The 21,427-nt window shown below is 39.6% G+C and overlaps 1 protein-coding gene across 27 annotated transcripts in view; it reads left to right on the top strand.

Annotated features, from left to right (window-relative positions):
• C2cd5 (C2 calcium dependent domain containing 5) overlaps positions 1–21,427 on the top strand; it is a 101,059-nt gene that overhangs the window by 46,135 nt on the left and 33,497 nt on the right. For 14 of the 27 annotated variants that reach the window (XM_060384442.1, XM_060384440.1, XM_060384435.1 and 11 more), the window contains 3 exons: positions 1,568–1,633; positions 17,695–17,809; positions 20,597–20,692. In XM_060384442.1, coding sequence (XP_060240425.1) covers positions 1,568–1,633; positions 17,695–17,809; positions 20,597–20,692 — 277 coding nt within the window. The remainder of the gene's footprint in view (positions 1–1,567; positions 1,634–17,694; positions 17,810–20,596; positions 20,693–21,427) is intronic. The other 13 variants (XM_060384455.1, XM_060384453.1, XM_060384448.1 and 10 more) reach the window with 1 other exon arrangement.

Genomic DNA, 21,427 nt, shown 5'->3' with positions numbered 1-21,427 from the left:
GTCATCCCTCATGTCCCAGGTTCCCAGACATTTGCAGAAGCACAGTAAACCTGAAGAGATATTGGCATCTATATGGTTGTATATTTTGGAAGACTTTAATGCATCACTTCCTGCAACTTTGTGTCATGTAGGAAAAGAAGAAAAGAATGCTCTGAAATTAGTGGGTGGAAACATTGCAGATAGTGCTCTTGAGTATAGCAGAGCATTACTGTTCTTTACAGCTATATTTGATTTGAGTTTACCTGAGAATCAGAACGGAATTCTTCTGATTGCAAATGAGACTTCAGAAAGGCAGCACTATTCATGTTATGTAGCTCTAAAATGAACAAATACATAATTTTGGTGCCTGTATTTTATTTTGATTTGGTTTATTTCCCATTTCTTATTTTTATGGTCAGTTTAAGATCTTACTTTCCTTATGACATTTGTACACTCCATGGCACTTACAGGACAGTCTGACTGCTTATGTAGCACATTAAAGTCATGTAGACCCTGCTAGATTCTAGCTTTCTGTAGGAAATTCATTTATGAGAAGTCTAAGGAAAGACTGATTGATGCTTTCCATGGATGAGTGACTTATGTTTTGATGGCACGCACTGACATGATACTGTCAGAAATAGTTTTGAAATGCATTTAATTGATGTCTGTTTTCATTTTGTTCCTTCCATTAGTTCTATAAACTCTAGAGCCTGGGATAACAAATAAAAGCAATTTAAATTAGCCTTGAATGGATTATAAATATATATATGTTACTTAGTTTTACAAAACCTTTTTGAGAGTTTATCATACCCACCAGTTCATTCCAGCCATATAAGAAAGCCGAGAACCCAGGAGAGAGGCTGTCCTCATAGGATGAGATTGTGTGCTGTGACCAGCAGCTTAGCAGTTTTCTCGTCTGTCCTACAGAGGAAACCTCAGTTATTTTTAGTGGTTCTGAGAAGTTCATGTGATATTTCTATATGTAAATACTTTGAAATGGTGTAGTTATATTTTTAGTTTACCTTGTTTTCAGTCAAATACTTACCAAGTGTGTTGAGAAAAGCTGATGTTGACACTACGTGAAAACCTTGATTAGTCCTATCAGCAAAGGACTCAGCGCTGCTGCTGTGTTGAGAGGCTTCAGGATTGGTCAAAATCCATGTGTAATGTGTTGCCTTGCAGCTATTTTTTTTTTTTGACTAGTGAATACAAAACATTTTAATTTTAGAGACATTCTTATTTTATTTTAAAACTATTGCCACTAGTTCTAACTGTTGGTGATTACTTCAGAGTTCTTAGAACTTCTTCCTTTGTTAAATACCAGACAAATAAAAGCACGAGCAGGAAAAGACAGGAGTGGTTTCGAGCATAGAAGTGTTCAAATGACTGGAGGAGTTAATGTTAGGTCACAGTAGCTTGCTTCTCCTGCCTTTCTGTCTCTTTCTTATTAACTCTGCTATCTATGTCTTCCAGTTCCTGTCAAATGCTGTTGTCAATTGTGTTCTTGTTTGTAGTTTTTTTTTTGTTTGTTTTATTCCTACTATTCTGCACCTAAAACTGATCAACTAATTTGCTGTTTTGAACTCAGCCTTTGTCGGAATTATGGGTAACACAAGATCTTACAAACTGCTAGACTGGAATAGTTTCAATTCAGGTATTTTAATGGTCATTCAGTATTACATATCCTGACAGAAATTATGGCAGCTCAGTGAGGTTTTAGAGACATTCTAGATTAAATAGATCAATTCAGTTACATGGATGCATTCTGTAATAGTTATGTCACAACTTGGAATTTGCATAGAAATGCAAGTATAAAAATGTATGAGCTAAAATGAATCAAAACCATACCATAAATTATGAATGACTTTGTTTATATGACTAATTTTCAGAATACAGTTAAATTCTATTTATGCATTTGGCCAGTGTTTTCATATCTGGTAAGTGATACAGGCATTAGCTTTATCATTAAGCAGCATTGTTGACTACATTAAACAACCAGCCTGACAAACCTTAAAGCATGTTTAAACTGCTTGATCAGATTTAATAGAATATATCTACTGTTTTATAAATTACTAGGAAATGTGACTCCTAGCATTCTAATGCTAGAAATGTTTCAAAATTTTATAGCAAGGCAGCTCTTCAGAGAGGTTAACAGTATGTATAAGCTTTCCTCTTTCCACATGAGATTCCAGTTCTTCTATATAAGTAATTTGAAGATAGTCTGTAGCCATTAAAAAGAAACAAACCAAGAAAACTTTACAGCTGATGATGTGTTTTAGTAATGCCAATTAGTTTTTGATAAAAGCATATTCTTACTAATATAAATATCTAAAATTATTTTTGAAATTAAATTTTGGGAACTGTTTTAATTAAACACTAAAGCTGATATTTAAGGATTTTTCAATACCTTGTGTCAGTGTATCTTAAAGCGAAGCAAAAGCACCAAAGAGCTCAGCAGTTTAGGTAATGCCTTCTTTTCAGTATTCTTTGTATGCAGGAGTCAAAGATAAACGTCCTGATATACAGGGACTGTTCGATGGTGAGGCTGGTCATGTTCATGATCTGGCTTTGTCAGCTTGTGCAAATGTAGAGTGAGCTTATTTCCCAGCTGGTTAAGGAAGTTGCCTCTTGTTTTTCTAGACAGGGTTTTTACTATTGTGCTGACATTCATCAAAATGAGAATGATTATTATTATTTTTTTTTTAGTTAGAAATGAAATATACCCTATTAGATTTATTTTTTAAGTAAGAGTATATTCCAGTACATAGTTAGCTTGGTGCAATTAGAAAAATAGGTTGTGCATAAAAATGATTGATCACTAACAACTTAAGGACGTCAGGTACTTTTCGGGTATTATAGTTGCTGGCCAGATGGCAGAAAAGGTTTATAAAAGGAAAGGGCGGAAGTAAATCTCCCAGACGTAAGGGTGCTGTCCCAGGCAAGCAGAGCAGCAGTTGGGCCAGGACAGACATGGTTGAGGAAGCAGAATATCTTGCCATCACTCAAAGTATTGTCAGATGGGAAGTGTACAAAAGAGAAGTAGATACAGAGCTGTATGCAGGAGGGCTGGGAGGAGGAGTGAGATTTGATGGCAGCTGGGCTGTGTAAGTGGTTCCAGGGTCAAGCTAAGCTCTGAATTGAGACTGTTTTCAGAAGAATGAACCAAAGAAGTTAACATAAAGAGTATAAAAACACTTTCAGTTTAAATCCTGTGACTGAAACAAGGCTGGTCTTGATATTAGTTTAGGGAAAGAAAAACAATAATTCTGAAGAAAATATGGCATGTTTAGTAAATATATTCAAATAATTTTCATATATCCTCTGTATTTGGAAGTATTTTGTCACTGTTGTACCATGATACCAAAATGTCAGAAACTGACTGCACTTGGGGCTGAAGGGGTGACTTAGTAGTTAGGAGGAGCACTGGCTCCTCTCCCACAGCACCCACATGGCAGCTCCGAGCTGGCTTCAACTCTGATTCCCAAGATCCAGTGCCCTCTTCTGGCCTTCAAGGGTACCACATGCACATGGTGTAGCTATGAATACCGGCAAACACTCATACATAAAAGTAAAAAACAAAAACAAACAAACAAAAATCAAAACAAAAATTAACTCTTATTAGTTAAAAAAGTAATTGTTGATAATATTATTTTCTAAAATTGCTCATGCTTTATTTCTTGAGTTATTTGACAACCGTGAATAATGTGAGGCCTCAGTCAGTTTGATAATTGTCATCCAAGAGCAAGAAAGAAAAATTCTGAATGAGAATCACTTGTTAGTTACTAGATTTTGGTATTTCAGAACTAGTACTGAATGAAAATATGCCACACAGCGTTTACAGTTTTGTGCTGCCATAATGGATAATACGCAACTTTCTGGTCGTTTTTCCATCAGAACACACTGCCTTGGGATTGGCTGCCTTACGTGTGTCATTGCATGCCATGATGGTCTCACAGTGGTGAACACTGGCTAATGTGGCGTTTCTCAGAACACACGTCGCTGTCACTGAGTGACACATGACTAAATTGGAATTTATTTTGTGCTTTACAGTTTGCTAGGCGCTAGAGGACAAAGATTGCCAATCACCCTGTTTTCTTGAAACCTGTGTTCTTAGATGATAGAAAAGGGTGGTGTTACCGTGCTGTGTGGCATACGGTGTGGAAGCAGGCATGGGGGCTGTGCTGATTCTTAATTTAAGCTTAGATTTCCGCAGGTTCCTAGTTCCTTCAGTAAGCTACGTAACCCCATATGAATGCATACTCAGTCTGAGCCAGTGTGCCTCTGATGGTCCGATAGTTACTTCATAGACTACTAAAGGTCCTGAGGCCTAGCCCTCTTGCCCTTTGTTTTTGTCTCAGCCATCTGGCCCATGCTAACCACAGAAAGAAGTGAGCCCTTCTCATGAATCTGAGAATTAATTGTGATGTCACCTTTGGAGTCCTTGTTTTTCTGTTCTGCGGACAGAATTTGAGAAAAGTGATGCTAGCAGCTGGGAAGGAGGCTGAGATGTTACTGCCCTTCGTGTGACCCAGGGCTGCAGTAAGGTCACAGGAATGAGATAGTGACAACATGCCTTGGGTCTTCCTGGCAGACACTGCCTTTCCACAGACCTGAGGACAGGCTAGAAAGGCTTGAGCATTTACTCCATGCCAGAACACACCTGAATGCCTTACAATAGCAGAATACTCCTATTCTGTGGGTGAGCAAAATGAAACTAGTACTACTTTCCTTAGGCCTCAACAGAATGCTTCAGAGCCATAATCAGAGCAGAAGTGCCCTGGCCCTGGGACCTACACTATTAGCTGTGGATGATGAACTTGAGCTTGCTAGGGAACATGGCAGGCCTGTCTTCTGCCTTTCAGCTCTCAGCTAAGTGGATGGGGTGATTTTTTATTTGGTGTCATGTCCAGAATTAGGAAAAACAGATCAGTTAAAAGTAAGTCGCTAGTTTTGAGAAATTTTTTTGAAGTTTTAAGAATATTTTTAGATGAATCTTGACTTTTAGGACATAAACCCATTTTTTTTTCTTCAATCATAATAGACTTATGTTAAGGCAAGCTTTAATGATTTGAAATTGGAAAATGCTGCATTTTGTTCATCACAATTATGGTTTTTAGAAAGCTCGTTTTGGAAGCAAAAGTTCAGTCAAAACCTTGAAAAATAAGTTTCTTACTTTACAAAAGGAAATGTGAATAGTTGGGTGGTGGCCATACACACTTTTAATCCCAGCACTTGGGAGGCAGAGGCAGGTCGATCTCTGAATTTGAGGCCAGCCTGTCCTATAAAGTGAGTTCCAGGACAGCCAGGGCTATGTACAGAGACCTACTCAAAACAAAACCAAAAAAAAGTGACTCAGCTGATCAGTGAGGAAATAATGTATGAATTATTCATTCTTTTTTGTTTTGTCTTGTTTTAGCAAATCTTAAGTGCTCAGTGGATGTTTTTGGCGTGCTCACATGAGTTGAGCCCTGTACTGGTACCAGGGACACCATTAAGCCAAGGTGGGCATCCTGTTAGTCATAGAAGGCAGGCTCCCTGGGAGTGAGAAGTCTGCTGAGGGTCTCAGCTGTTTTTTCCTGGGAGATGTAGCTGCTCAGGTGAGAATCAAGGTAGATGGAGACAGCTTTTGATTCTTAGCTGAAGTCAGTTTTCAGGAAGTGATGAGGCCGGCCAATAAGTCATAGCAGTAGCATGTGTGGTATACTTGCTGTATGCACCAGTGATGTGGATAAGCAATGTCTACTTACATGATGCATACACAATGAGATTTCAGGCAGAGTGGATTAAATGTCTGCTTTAGAAAGTAGCAGCATGGGGGCGGAGCCAAGATGGCAGCTAGCACACAGTTTCTGAGCTGTGGAAGAGCTAAACGTCTGAGTTGGTGAGTGGAAGGACCTCTAACCCAGGAAAACAACGGTGAGGCTTTCTAAACAACAGGGAACATCGCAGGAGGTGAAAACTTTGGTCTTGGGTCACCGGGGACTTGTTTGGGGAAGGTGAGAAAAGATCCTTTGATTTCCCGGCACTCCCCTCCCCCAGACCTCCCTCCTCGTTGGCACAGCGGACTCATCTTTCTCAGCGCAGACCTAACTGCCTGGGGTCTGCAGCCGCTGAGGTGGAGCTCCAAGCCCTCTAGCGGCAAATGCCAGCAGTACCTGTCTCGGGGTCCCAGATTCGCGCGGCGGCTGCACCATCCTCCCAGGGCCCGAGTCTGCTAGACGCCATACTAGCCCCGCAGGATCGCCATCACTGACGGTACAGCCCGCCCAATCCCACAGTGACAGAGAATATGCTATATACTCACCAAAACCAGGCAGAAACATCATACAACCTGGACACACCAGGCGCTGGGCCTCCCAAGCTTGGAGAGCACAGCGAAGAGACCCCAGGACTTCCCAGAAAGCATCGGGACTAGCGACCCAGTCTCCAGTTACAGCGGGACATGGCGGCAGAGCAGCACTGAGCTGGCGGGGCACATCAGCCCTCCAGTTTAAGACTAACCAGGGCCAAACCAGAGAACAGAGAGCCTGCTTACCCTGATCCCTACTGACGTGACCACCTTGAAATCTCCAGCTGCAGCAGGACTTCATAACCTGGCAGTGACAGCAGCACGGAGCTGGCGGAGCACATCAAAGAAGCAGGGCCAAACCAGAGAGCAGAAAGCCCAGATACCCCAATCTCTGCCAAGTGACCTGCCTGTAAGTGAGTGCACCCTTGAGAATCTGCAGATCCCCAGATCCTGGGTCCTTCTAAAACAGAAGCCAGGCATCGAACCCCCTCCCACCCATATACCCACTTTGGGAAACAGAGGGGCACTTGGGACATTGAAGTTCCTGCTCTGTGGGTCTAATTGAGGAGTTAAGGCAGTTAATGCCAGAAATTGCACTGGGATCATCACTAGTGCCTGCGACATATACAGTGCAGAGCCCCTCCCACACACTGAAGGGTTCAACATTATCCATCACTCTGTCCCTCGAGACACACGTCCACGCACACTTCCACACACACACACACACACACAAACATACACACACACGCGCAGGGAAGGTTTCAGATAAGCCAATGGCCAGGAGTAGGCGAAAGAACACTTCCAACATAAATCAGGACATCATGACTTCACCAGCAAACCCCAAAATTGATGGATACTCCAATTCATCAGAGGCACAGGAAAATGACTTTAAAGCCATGCTTACCCAATTATTTGAGGCTCATAAGGAGGGAAGTGAACAAATCTTTCAAAGAGTTGGCCAGTCAATTGGAGGTAAAGAAAGAAGAAATAGACAAAATCCTTAAAGAAACACAGGCAAACATAGCCAAACAAATAGAGGCACAAGTAGAGATAAAATTAGTGGCATATAAAAAGGAAATGAACAAAGAAATAGAGACCATCGTAGAGAGACAGGAATCCAAATTCAAACAGATGAAAGAAATGGTGCAAGGCATGAAAACAGAATTAGAATCAATAAAGAAAACACAAACTGAGAAAACCCTTGAGCTGGAGAACTTGGAGAAAAGATCATGAAGCAAAAGTAAGCATCACCAACAGAATACAAGAGATGGAAGAGAGAATCTCTAGAGCTGAAGACACACTTGCAGAAATGGATACTTCTCTCAAAGAAAAATAAAATCAGAAAAGTTCCAATCACAAAATATCCAAGAAATCAAGGACACTATGAAAAGACAAAATCTAAGAATAATAGGAATTGATGAAAAAGAAGACTCCAGGCTCCAAGGTCCAGAAAATATTTTCAAGAAAATCATAGAAGTTTTCCCAACTTAAAGAAAGAGATGTCCATAAATATACAAGAGGCCTACAGAACTCCAAATAGACTAGACCAGAAAAGAAACACATCATGTCACATCATAGTCAAAACACTAAATCTACAGAACAAAGAAAAGATATTAAAAGCAGCAAGGGAAAAAGGCCAAGTAACATATGAAGGTAGACCTATCAGAATCACACCGGACTTCTCATCAGAAACTATGAAAGCCAGAAGGGCCTGGGCAAGTATCATGGAGACTCTAAGAGATCACAAGTGTCAACCCAGACTACTATACCCTGCAAAGCTTTCAATCAACAGATGGAGGAAACAAAATATTCCATGACAAAACTAAATTTACACAATATGTACACAGCAAACCAACCCTACAGAAGATACTAGAAGGAAAACTCCAACGAAAACAACTTCACCCAAGCAAACAGGGCATACAGATAATATCCCAACAAAAATGAAAAGAAATCAAGCAATGAAAGAGGGTAAGATCACCGACTCCATTACAAAAGGAACTAACATGCATTGGTCACTATTATCTATCAATATCAATGGACTTAACTTGCCAATAAAAAGACACAGGCTAACAGAATGGTTACGGAAACAGGATCCAACATTCTGTTGCATCCAGGAAACACACCTATGCAACAAAGATAAACACTACCTCAGAGTAAAGGGCTGGAAAAATGTTTTTCAAGCAAATGGTTCCAGAAAACAAGCTGGAGTAGCCATCCTAATATCTAATAAAATAGACTTTCATCCAAAGTTAATAAAAAAGATAAGGAGGGCCACTATATTCTCATCAAAGGAAAAATGCACCAAGAGGACATCACAATCTTGAATATCTATGCCCCAAATACAAGAGCACCTACATTCGTAAAGGAAACATTATTAAAGCTTAAATCATACATTGATCCTAATACCTTAATAGTGGGAGACTTCCACACCCCTCTCTCATCAAGGGACAGATCAACTAGACAGATACCAAATAGGGAAATAAAAGCACTCACAGAATCCCTAAATCAAATGGACCTAATAGACGTCTACAGATATTTTCACCCAAACTCAAAAGAGTACACCTTCTTTTCAGCATCGCATGGAACCTTCTCCAAAATAGACCATATAGTGGGTCACAAAGCAAGCCTCAACAGATACAAAAGGATTGAAATAATCCCTTGTATACTATCTGACCACCATGGACTAAAGCTGGACATCAACAACAACAGAAACAACAAAAAGCCGACACGCACATGGAAACTGAACAACTTACTACTCAGTGACAGCTGGGTTAAGGAAGAAATAAAGAAATTAAAGACTTCCTAGAATTCAATGAAAATGAAGGCACAACATACCCAAACGGGACACATTGAAAGCAGTGCTCAGAGGAAAATTTATAGCACTAAGTGCCTGCAAGAGGAAATTCGTAACATCACATACAAACAACTTAATGGCCCAACTGAAAACCCTAGAAAAAAAAAGAAGCAGATACACCCAAGAGGAGCAGACGGCTGGAAATAATCAAATTCAGGGCTGAAATCAATCAATTAGAAACAAATAAAACTATTCAAAGAATCAATGAAACAAAAAGCTGGTTCTTTGAAAAAATCAACAAGATAGACAAACCCTTAGCCAAACTAACTAAAAAGCAGAGAGAAACTATCCAAATCAGCAAAATCAGAAATGAAAATGGGGACATAACTACAGACACTGAGGAAATCCAAACAATTATTAGGTCATACTACAAAAGCCTATATGCCACAAAATTTGAAATGAATAATTTTCTTGACAGATTCCATCTACCAAAATTAAGTCAAGATCAGGTAGAAAGACTGAATAGCCCTCTACCTCCCAAGGAAATTGAAGCAGTCATTAACAGTCTCCCCTCCAAAAAAAAGCCCTGGGCCAGATGGCTTCAGCACAGAATTCTACAAGACCTTCAAAGAAGTGCTAACACCAGTTCTCCTCAAACTATTCTACAAAATAGAAACAGAAGGAACACTTCCAGACTCATTCTATGAAGCCACAGTCACCTTGATACCTAAACCACACAAAGATCCAACAAAAAAAGAGAACTTCAGACCTATCTCTCTTATGAACATTGATGCAAAAATACTCAATAAAATACTTGCAAACCGAATCCAAGAACACATCAAAGATATCATCCACCATGACCAAGCAGGCTTCATCCCAGGCATGCAAGGATGGTTCAACATACGGAAATCCATCAATGTAATCCACAACATAAACAAACTGAAGGAGAAAAACCACATGATCATCTCCTTAGATGCCGAAAAAGCATTTGACAAAGTCCAACACCCATTCATGTTTAAAGTCTTAGAGAGATCAGGGATACAAGGCACATACCTAAAGATAGTAAAGGCAATATACAGCAAACCTATAGCCAACATCAAACTCAATGGAAACTTAAATCAATCCCACTGAAATCAGGGACAAGACAAGGCTGCCCATTGTCTCCATATTTCTTCTACATAGTACTTGAAGTCCTAGCCAGAGCAATAAGACAACTAAAGGAGATCAAGGGGATACAAATTGGAAAGGAAGAGGTCAAAGTGTCACTATTTGCAGATGATATGTTAGTATACATGAGCGACCCCAAAAATTCAACCAGAGAACTCCTTCAGCTGATAAACACCTTCAGCAAAGTGGCAGGATACAAAATCAACTCAAAAAAATCAGAAGCCCTCCTGTATACCAAAGACAAAAAGGCTGAGAAAAGAAATTAGGGAAACAACACCCTTCACAATAGCCACTAATAACATAAAGTACCTTGGTGTGACTCTAACCAAGCAAGTAAAAGACCTGTTTGAAAAAACTTCAAGTGTCTGAAGAAAGAAATCGAAGAAGATATCAGAAGATGGAAAGATCTCCCGTGCTCATGGATTGGTAGGATTAACATTGTAAAAATGGCCATACTGCCAAAAGCAATCTACAGATTCAATGCAATTCCCATCAAAATACTAACTCAATTTTTTACAGACCTTGAAAAAAAGATTCTCAGCTTCATATGGAGAAACAAAAAATCCAGAATCTCCAAAACGATCCTGTACAACAACAGATCATCTGGAGGTATCTCCATCCCCGATCTCAAGCTGTACTACAGGGAAACAGTAATAAAAACTGCATGGTATTGGCATAGAAGACCCAGAAATAAACCTACACACCTATGAATACTCGGTATTTGACAAGAAGCCAAATCCATTCAACGGAAAAAAGACAGCATCTTCAATAAATGGTGCTGCACCAACTGGATGTCTACATGCAGAAAAATGAAAATAGATCCATATTTATCACCCTGCACAAAACTAAAGTCAAAGTGGATCAAGGACCTCAACATAAAACCAGATACTCTAAATCAGTTGGAAAAAAAAAAGTGGGGAACAGCCTAGAACTCATTGGCACAGGAGACAACTTCCTGAACAGAACACCAACAGCACAGGCTCTAAGAGCAACAATCAATAAATGGGACCTCATGAAACTGAAAAGCTTCTATAAAGCAAAAGACACCGTCATCAAAACAAAACGACTGCCTACAGATTGGGAAAGAATCTTCATCAACCCTTTATCTGACAGAGGGCTAATATCCAGTATATATAAAGAACTAAAGAAGCAGAAAAGCAACAAACCAAGTAATCCAATTAAAAAGTGGGGAATGGAGCTAAACAGAGAATTCTCGAAAGAGGAACATCGAATGGCAGAGAAACACTTAAAGAAATGCTCGACCTCATTAGCCATTAGGGAAATGCAAATCAAAACAACCCTGAGATTTCACCTTATGTCCATCAGAGTGGCCAAGATCAAAAACTCAAGTGACAACACATGCTGGAGAGGTTGTGGTGAAAGGGGACCCCTCCTCCATTGCTGATGGGAATGTAAACTGGTACAACCACTTTGGAAGTCAATCTGGCGCTTTCTCAGACAATTAGGAATAGTGCTTCCTCAAGATCCAGGTATACCACTCCTAGGTATATACCCAAAGTTTGCTCAAGTACACAAGGACATTTGTTCAACCATGTTTGTAGCAGCTTTATTTGTAATAGCCAGAACTTGGAAACAACCCAGATGTCCCTCAACAGAGGAATGGATACAGAAATTGTGGTATTTTTACACAATGGAATACTACTCAGCATTCAAAAAGGAGGAAATCATGAAATTTGCAGGCAAATGGTGGGATCTAGAAAAGATCATTCTGAGTGAAGTATCCCAGAAGGAGAAAGACAAACACAGTATATACTCGCTTATATAGACCTACAAGATATGATAAACATAATGAAATCTACACACCTAAAGAAGATAATCAAGAAAGTGGACAGAGGCAAAGATGATCAATCCTCATTTAGAAAGACAAATGGGATGTGCATTGAACGTATGACAGGAGTCTACCGCAAAAGGCATCAGAAAGACTCTACCTAGCAGTGTTTCAAAGCAGACACTAAGACTCATAACCAAACCCTCAGCAGAGTGCAGGGAATCATATGAAAGAAGGGGAGTTAGTATGATATGGAAAGGATAGGAGCTCTACAAGGACCAAATATATCCGGGCACAGGGTCTTTTATGAGACTGACACTCAACCAAGCACCACCTATGGATATAACCTAGAACTTCTGCTCGGATGTGGCCTCTGGTAGCTCAGTAACCAAGTAGTTTTGCAAAGTAAGGGGAACAAGGACTATTTCTAACAGGATGTCAAGGGCAGGCTCTTTGACCTCCCCACCCCACCATGGAAGGAGCAGGCCACAGAGGAGGACTTTGCAGCCAGCCCTGAAGATACCTGATAAAACAGGGTCAAATGAAAGGGGAGGAGGTCCTCCCCTATCAGTGGACTTGGAAAGGGGCAGGGAGGAGACCAGGGAGGGAGTGTGGGGTTGGGGAGGGAATGATGGAGCGGGATACAGCTGGGACACAGAGTTAACAAAATGTAACTAAAAAGAAAATTAAAGTTAAAAAAAAAAAAAGAAAAAATACCCAAGGCTCATTGGTAGAGACCTTTGTATAAGAATTTCATTCACTAGACAGGTAATTAAAAAAAAAAAAAAAAAGACCAACAGAAAGCCTGGCTTACATATGCAGATGGAGTCATGCCAACTGCCTTTAGAAACATAACTGAACACCTTCAGCTTCTCCAAAAAGACAGCTCTCAAGAAAGACACTAAAACAACGTAAAATGCTAGTATAGGTTCTCTTTCATCTGCATTATTTCCTTCCGTTACCATGGCAATTATTAATTTCTCAAGAAGTTTTATGAACCTTCCAATATAATTTATAAAAGAATCTTCATCTGGAATGAATGCTGTAAACCACTGGAAATAATAAAAATGTGTGCTTTCATACATTTTGCTGTTTATACAATTAAATACACATATACAAACAAATTAAACTATGCATTTATGGTTTGTACTTTAATAAAACTTGAAAGCAGAAAAAAAAGAAAGCAGCATTCAGTTAGATGCACAATGACTTATAAGCTAGCTGCCATGTGACATCTAGCTTTCAATGTCCTCTCTGTTCCTCCATATTCTAGTACAGTGAGGATCTTTTTTTCAGTCTGGTTCTAAGTCCCACCCGGTTTGAGACTGTGTATTCTATTGAACCTGAAATCTTCAATTTTTCATGGAGAAAGGCAAACCATTAAAGCTTGCCTTACTTCAGAGGAGGTCACTTTCCAGTGTTCGGAAATGAACCTTCTGTGTCCCTCAGCAGCTAGATTATCATATTCAAAGCCATTTCTTATCCAGCCTTTATCTCCTCTTGTTCATTTTTAAGTTAGGTTGAGCGGGATGTGATGGCTCATACTCGTAATCATGGCACCCTTGAAGCAGAATCAAGAGAATTGTGAATCTGAGGCTAGTTTGGGCTACATGTTGAACTCCATTTCAGCAAAAAACAAAAAAATTATGTTGAGTACCTACAAACAGAACAGATTTTCAACACTTTGGGTAGGCAGGTATGTCTTAGTTACAAGCATGTAATTGCCTGAAGTCACTAAGGAGTTGAGTTTAGTAAAGGCATTTGTGTTGAGTCGATCATGTCTTACCTCCTGGGATACATATTAGCCTTTAAGAAATCTTTAGTAGTTTGACCCACACTTCTGAAACAAAAAGATGGCAAGATATCAAGCTGTGACCATGCTCTAGGAAAGCACCAGTAGAAAGTGGATTCTACTGCCAGCCACAGTGGTAACATCCTATGGACCAGTGCTGAGTATAGAGCTCAGTGCATGTCAGCTGCTAAAAGGAGAGGTTCTGTGATTCGTAGAACCTAGAAAAAGTTGGACCCCCTAGAAAAAAAAGCTTTAAAACAGTATGAAATGTAATTTGCATAATAATGAAGATTTAATTTTTCCCCAAATGTTTTTAATTAGAATAAATTTTGTAGATGGAAATCATTTTTTTTTTTTTTTTACTACCTTTGGAATGCTTGTTAAATGAGTTCACATCTCAGCTGTATTTTCCTAAAATGACTAATAGTACCCATGTACTACATGGGTAATTGCCATACATTTTAAAGCCAAACCCTGTTTTGCTTTTTATTAAAGTATGATAGAACTTCAAATTTGTGCTTTGGTATGGTGAAAAAAAATAAATAGGTTCAGTAGTGTGTTTCCTATTAAAATTTAATTAGCAGTTTTTAAATCTTAAAAGAGTCTGTCATAGGGATTAACTGATGTGGAAAAGCTGATTTTTTTTTTTATTGATAATAAGATCATACTAATTACAAGTGCTGTCTGAGTCTGGCTCACCTTTGGCACAATTGTAGTGTAGGCATTGAAGATAAATAGAAGCTTTCTTAATCCTAAATAAATGGATTAGTGTGAATTTTTCTGTAGTTAAATAGCTTTCATCCCTTGCTCTTGCCTACAGTGTAGTGGCTATGGTTGCCAGGGTGACTACTGATGAAGTGCTCCTCCTGTACGCTTGCCTTGCTCTCACCTAGAGTCTAGGGCCATTCCTTTCTGTGACCATTTCAGTGAGCTGCCATAGTTTTCAGTCTGTGCTGTCACTTGACCCGAGCATGCGCCAAAACATCACTTCCTGGCTCCTGTCTGCCAAATCTGCTTTGCAAACCCTTTGTTCCTTAGCTTTTGCTTTAGCCAGAACCAAATTTAACATTTTCCAGAGTGTGGACACATGCCATTTGCTTCCTTGGTGCCCATGTCATGTAACTAGCTTTTTACACTCGTCAGCACTTTGCTAAGTACAGTACTGGCATCTCATGCACTCGTGTGGCTGTGTCAAAGTGAAGGCTGCTTGTGAGCTTGCCTGAAGGGTATGAATGCTGCACTTGCGCTCAGTCAGCTCTCGCTCGCTCTCGTCCTTGCTCTCTTTAAGGTTTAATCAGCCACTTATTCTTCCATGGCTTGTTTTAACTCTCTGTTATTTTATGTTATACCAAGGTAAGTGTGATGTGGGTAACTGTATTCTATGTGGTTACACATACCTCAAGGGAATTAACATTTCTCCATTTGAATATGCTGGGCATTTCTAAGTACGTACATTTCAAGCTTGCAATAAGTAGCTCCCTCCATTTCTTCATTATTTTGTAAATGATGTTGTGGATTGCTGCTTATAAAACCCATTATTAAAAACAGGGAATCTGCTACATGTTAATTGTGGTACAAATAAGGTGAGTCTACTATGAGAAAACTGTTTTAACATGACATATCATAATGCTTGTCTTGGAACACATATTAAACTTCCAGAGTGATTCAATCAGTGAGTTTGGAAAAGTTAGACTTATTTGATGCAGTGTTCTAGGAAAATGATTATTTTCTAGACTGAAAGTTATTTCTGTTGGGATACTAATTTTCCTAGACTTTAAATAATTTGATAGATGAGAATACTACATAGGAAATAGTTTGTTTTCTGCTATAGTTTTCTTTTGGAAAAGGATGAGGCTTTGTGGATGTTTAAATTGGCATACAGGCACGCATGTCTAGCCAGTGTGGTGGCTCACGCTTGTAATCCTAGCAAGGGGAGGCTGAAGCAGGAGCATTGTTGTAAGTTCCAGCAGCCAGATTTACATAGTCAGTTTGACCCCAGGAGGGCAGGATTCTATCTCAAACAAAGAACATAAGAAAATGGCATGTGTATCTTATAGTAGAAGTGATATGGGCTCTGAAGTGTATGTGCTCTTAATGTATACATTTCAGCTAGGAATGTGAGAACAAGTTTGGAACTGGCTGGAGAGGCAAATAGCCACTTGAATGTTTCTGTAGTTCTTAGTTAATAGTATAGGATGGAGCTTTTTCCGTTCTCTTTGTTTACTTTATCTTGTACTTTCATCTTTCCTCAGTTTCCTCAAGTCTGCTTCTCTCTTTTTCCTCTGAAGGAAAGTTTTTTAGGGTAGCTCTGTCCCAAACCCCAGACTCAATCAAGAGCTGGCTGACATTTACCTCCTCATTTCTCCTCTTGCCATCTCCTCCTTGCAGAGGAGACACCACAGGAATGTGAGCTCTAGCAAGCTTCTTAACCTTTCTTTCCTTTCTCTCTTCACTGCTTTACTAGTGAGTATACCTCTACTTCATTTATTTTGAAAAACTGTGCTGAGGATTTGATGTAACTGCTGTGTAAAAATAGAAATTGGTATGTGCTTGGTGTTCTGTACTAGTGGCTCCTTTTGTGCGGAAGATGTACAGTAAGTGCTTAGCACCATCTCCAGAGGAAGCTTTCGGAGGCCTCTCGAACCACAAAAAGAAGCAAGAAACAGACCAATCTTGGTTTTAACACCTTTGCTCATGAAATGTTAGTCTTGCTTGTGGTTGCTCACTGGCTAAATGTGCAGCTGATTAAAAAGTGTATGGCAACGCCATTCCTATTGCCCATTACATGGGTGTTAGAGTTCTCCATGACATGATATAGTTCTACAGTTCTGAACATTATTATTTTCCCCACTGGGATGAGCCCAGTGCCTCTACGTGCTTGTTGTACCAGTTAGTTCATCTAATCCCCGAACAGTTTTTGTTATGGTTGAAACAGAAACCAGTTTGTTGACCAGGCTAGGTTATACTCTTGGGCTAAGCTTTCCAAGTAACCAGAATTTAGGCATTGGTTACCATGCCCATAAGCTGCTTTTTGAAATTATAAGCCATGTATGGATTTATAATTGTATGTTTGAAATTTGCCCTTCTATATTAGCTGAATTATTCGTGTTAATCCTTTAAATGTATTTTTTTGTTGTTGTTGTTTTTCTGTCCCTCCCATTTTTTCTTTTTTTCCTTTTTAGATTGGCTAGTCCTTTTATACCCTGTTACTCTGCCCTGGGACTTACATCTTTATAAAAGAATGGCAAAAAAGTTTTTTGATACCACTTATAAATATTGATGAATCTTTACCTTGGAGGGAACTTAAAACTTAGAATGTAGTGGATTATAGGTGACAGAGTACGAAATCAGAATTTAAATCAAACTTATGGACAAAACACATAAGGTATTTGCTCAGTGAGATGAGACTCAGCATGTCCTCTCAGTTTAGAATCTGAGCAATATGTGGGGACACATGCCTGTGACCCTCACATTCAGAATTGGAGGCAGAAGGATCAGGTCAGTGTCATCCTCAGCTACATAATGGGTGAGTCCAGACTGAGCTATCTGAGATCCTGTCCTCCAAATCAGTCAAACAAACAAAATTGGAATCTGAAAGTTGAGGTCTCCCTTTTAAGTTATAGCTACTAAAATATTTGCTGTTGAACTAAAATACATGCCGTGCAGGTGTCTAAAGTGCTAAAGGTAGTAGAGCAGAGTGCTCTGTCCTAGCAACCAAGTTTCAGAGCTGAATCAATTCTTGTATGAAATCAGCACTTTAAAAGAATGGGAAGTGTAAAGTGTGGGGCAGCACTTCATCTCCAGAGCCAGGCGTACTGCGGACATTTCCTGTTAATGTGCAATGGGCTGTTGAGTAGTCAATTGACTTAAACTTTATTTTTCAGATGAACCAGAAACTCGAGATGCATGGTGGGCAGAAATCAGACAAGAGATAAAGTCACATGCTAAAGCCTTAGGCTGCCATGCTGTAGTGGGCTACAGCGAGTCAACCAGCATCTGGTAAATGACTAATTGAATTTCCTGACATTGTGGTTTGGCTTGTTGTGTGAGCTGGGAGAAATGCAATACAAATCCAAGAAGAGAGGCACAGTGGGAAGCCAAGACAGGGCCCTGAGTGTTTCAGATCAAGTTCAAGATGCCTTCTTCCCATTTGATCTTTGTAAATGTGAGAGCCTCAGTTTCTTTGTTCAAATGGTGATGGTGCAAACTGTTATGGGCTTTGAGGGTCATATGAGTGTATAATAACTAGCACACCCAGTTAGTGGTCCTTGCATGTCAGTTGCTGACTTTGGGGACTCCTTCCAGTGGGACATTTGGAGGGAGCTCTAGGTGTTTTGTAAATGAATGGTACAGTGTCTCTAAAGTTGTACTCAGCCACCCTTAATCCCATCACTTGGCAGGCAGAGGTTTCTCTGAGTTCAAGGCCATCATGGTCAATACAGTGAATTCCAGGCCAGCCAAGAGCTACATAGACCCTGTATTTAAAAGAAAATAAAAAGAAAGAAATAAAAGTTGGGTTGGAACTTTTTCTCACAAAATATTCCTACCTAACTCTGCTAACTTCGGGAGAGGCTTCTTATTTTGGTTCTTTTCCTCCTACCTTTCATCTGAATCATGTCTCCGGTGTGTTCGGTGTGTTCAGAACTGTGCTCTTTGCCGGTGGTGTCCCACCTCTAGTCATCCTGCTGGCCTGGCCCCTTGTCAGCTGTCTCCCTCCTAGACAGTAGCTACTAAAATATATGCTGTTACACTAACATATAGGCCCTGCAGGTGTCCCTCGGAGTGCTGAAGCTAGTAGAGCAGAGTGCTCTGTCCTAGCAGCCAAGTTTCAGAGCTGATTCTTTCTTGTTATTAAGCCCTCTATTGCCACATGACTTTGGAGTGTGTTTTGGACTTGTTGATCCATTGAACCATTTAAAACATTTGAAACTATGAAATTTTATTCTCAGATCACAATCTGTGTTTTCCCACCAATACACTTTGCTCCTTTATGCCAGTTTTGACCATATTATCTAAGGCACATATACTTATTTTATCTTCCTGGAATCCTATCTTCATGCACTTCTTGAAAGCTGGTAATTGCTATGATTTCGAAGCCGTTTGACTCTGTGCTATCTTCTCCATTTTGTATTACATTTTTCTTACTACCAGATTTTCTGCTCATTAATGTCAGAGAAAAGTTATCATGCTATAAATATGAGTATTCCTGAGCTTTGCTGGTTCAGGCCACGTGCTATTCCTTTGAACCATTCTAGATCAGTAGAATAGATGCTTTTGCTTTTTAAAGATTTACTTTTTCTACTTTATGTGTAGGAATGTTTTGCCTGCATGCATGCATGCCACAAATGTACCTGTTGGATGTCCTGGAGCTGAGGTTATGGGTGGTTGTGAGCCACTGTTTGAGTGCTGGGAATTAAGCCTGGGTCCTCTTCAAGAGCAGCGTCTCTCCAGCCCCCATACTAACTTTTCCTCCCTTGTTATCTACCAACTTAGTGATAACTGCTCTGCCTCATTCCCTGATTGGTAGTCCTGCCTTGTGAATGGGTTTAGTGCCATATGCTTTTATGTCAGAAGGATTTGATGTTTAAGACATGGTTCTTGCCATGAAATTTACATTCTCTTAGGGAATTATGACATGTATGCTAAGTTTTATTGTTGAGCTATTCCAGATGCTTCAGGATCCCAGGGACCAGAAGTGTGAGATAGGATGGGAATATTAGTGGAAATGGAGTATGAGCGGATTGTCATTCAGAAGTGTTAGTGATGTCCTGATGCTTGAACTAGGTCATGGAGGATGGACATGAATGGACACAGGTGCCGAGAAGAGGCACGGGCAGAAGCTGGAGGGACGGGATAGGTGTGGCTGAAGGCTCACGGTGAACTTAAAACTGTATCCCTGGCTCAAGGACCTCCCTCCATGTCTACTGACTTGACTTCAGTTTAGAATCACGTACAGAAGCTACTGCTCTCAAAATATCTTTGCATTTAAGTCGCACCTGCACTATTTTTTTTTTTCCCTGTTCCAACCTCTCCTTCCTACTGTTACTGGTGGAATTCTTTGAAGCACACTGCTACACTGAACTCTGATTGTTGCTCAGGTGCTCACAGCCCATCTGCCTTGATGCCTCGCGCTGTGCTCATACAGCACATGGCTGACCTTGTCTTGCTCTCAGGCTTCTGTCCACTTACTCCTTTGTTCTCTCTTCTTGTTCCTGATCTGCTCCCTGTCTCATTGGCTGTAAGTGATACTGCTTAGCAGTTACACCGATTGCCTAATTGGTTTTGCTTTTAAGATAGACAATTTGAAATAAAAAATTTAAAAAGAACTCCTTTAAAAATTGGATTCATATATATGTGCATTTATATAGATATATGAATGAAACATTTTAAGTTTTGTTTAGTCTATTTTGGGTACTGTTTTAGATTCTTTTAAAATTATAATTCAGGTTAATCTGTAGCACTATAGATTCCTTACATAGTTGTACTTTTAGAACAGTTTTAATAAAGCTCTATAGTAATAGTTGGGTAGCTTATTACTGGCTTTACAATTTGAAATATTTAATATTTCAGAAAGCTATTACTGTTAATCTATCTTTTTCAGCTTTTAATTTGCAGCAGCTCTGGCCCTCATCATTTGATACATACTTTGCTTGTGTTTCCTGCTCTAGGTTATTTAACACATTAGGACAGTCTGATATGGACTCATTTTGTCACTCTTGATATTTACTGTTTTCTGAAGGTTTATTGTTGGGAATGTTAACTTGTGTTTGTTTTCTCTTTTTCCAGTGAAGAAGTCTGTATTTTATCAGCATCTGGCACAGCGGCTGTACTGAACCCTCGGTTTCTGCAGGAAGGCACCGTGGAGGGCTGTTTGGAACAGAGGTTGTTATGGCTTGCTTTCCTAGCTAGAGAAGAGAGATACTTTTTGCAATGTCAGAGCTTGGGCAGTTCCATGTGTAATTTGCTGACAGTGAGGTAGTATCCAGCTGGTACCAGCCACTTGCTGATTCTTGTCAGCTGCTCTGGGCTAATGGATGTGTGGGGTTCTGTCTTCTATATCATGGACATTGTTGCCTTTGTGTCCTCACGAAGTCCCATATATGACTAACAGTACAAGAACTTCAAGTATACCTTTTTTTTTAGCTTTCTCATAAAATGGACCTAATTTTTTTTTTACTTTTCCTCTTTTTGACTCATCCCAACAACACAATTTATTCTCATAAATTCCCCTTTCACAAAATAATCAAAGCACTTACTATATTGTGGTAAACTGTTTAAAAGCTTTATGAAAAATGACTTTAATGCACGTGAAATGGAAAATGAGAGTGTAAGGTAAAGTCAGCTTACTTTTTACTTAATTCTTGATTTCTTTAACCTTTTAAACTGTTAGCTTTTTTAAATGTAAGAAATGTTTTCTATAAACAGATAAAGATGTCCAAAGTATACATAAATTTATGTAAATATATTAGAGCTACTAGCTTAATATTAGTATCTTCTGTGATAAAAACAGCTGAATTATATAAATTAAGGAAGAAAGGATAAAAGTCTTCTGTGTTCCAATTAAGTGTAACTTTGCAAGAAGATGTGATGGATGATTTGCTAGTTTTGGTGAAGAGG

The sequence above is a fragment of the Meriones unguiculatus genome, chromosome 5 (genome assembly GCF_030254825.1).
Source record: "Meriones unguiculatus strain TT.TT164.6M chromosome 5, Bangor_MerUng_6.1, whole genome shotgun sequence".
In the NCBI taxonomy this organism is placed as follows: Eukaryota; Metazoa; Chordata; class Mammalia; order Rodentia; family Muridae; genus Meriones; species Meriones unguiculatus.
The sequence above is the reverse complement of the archived record's forward strand: the minus strand, read 5'-3'. Positions and strand labels throughout refer to the sequence as shown.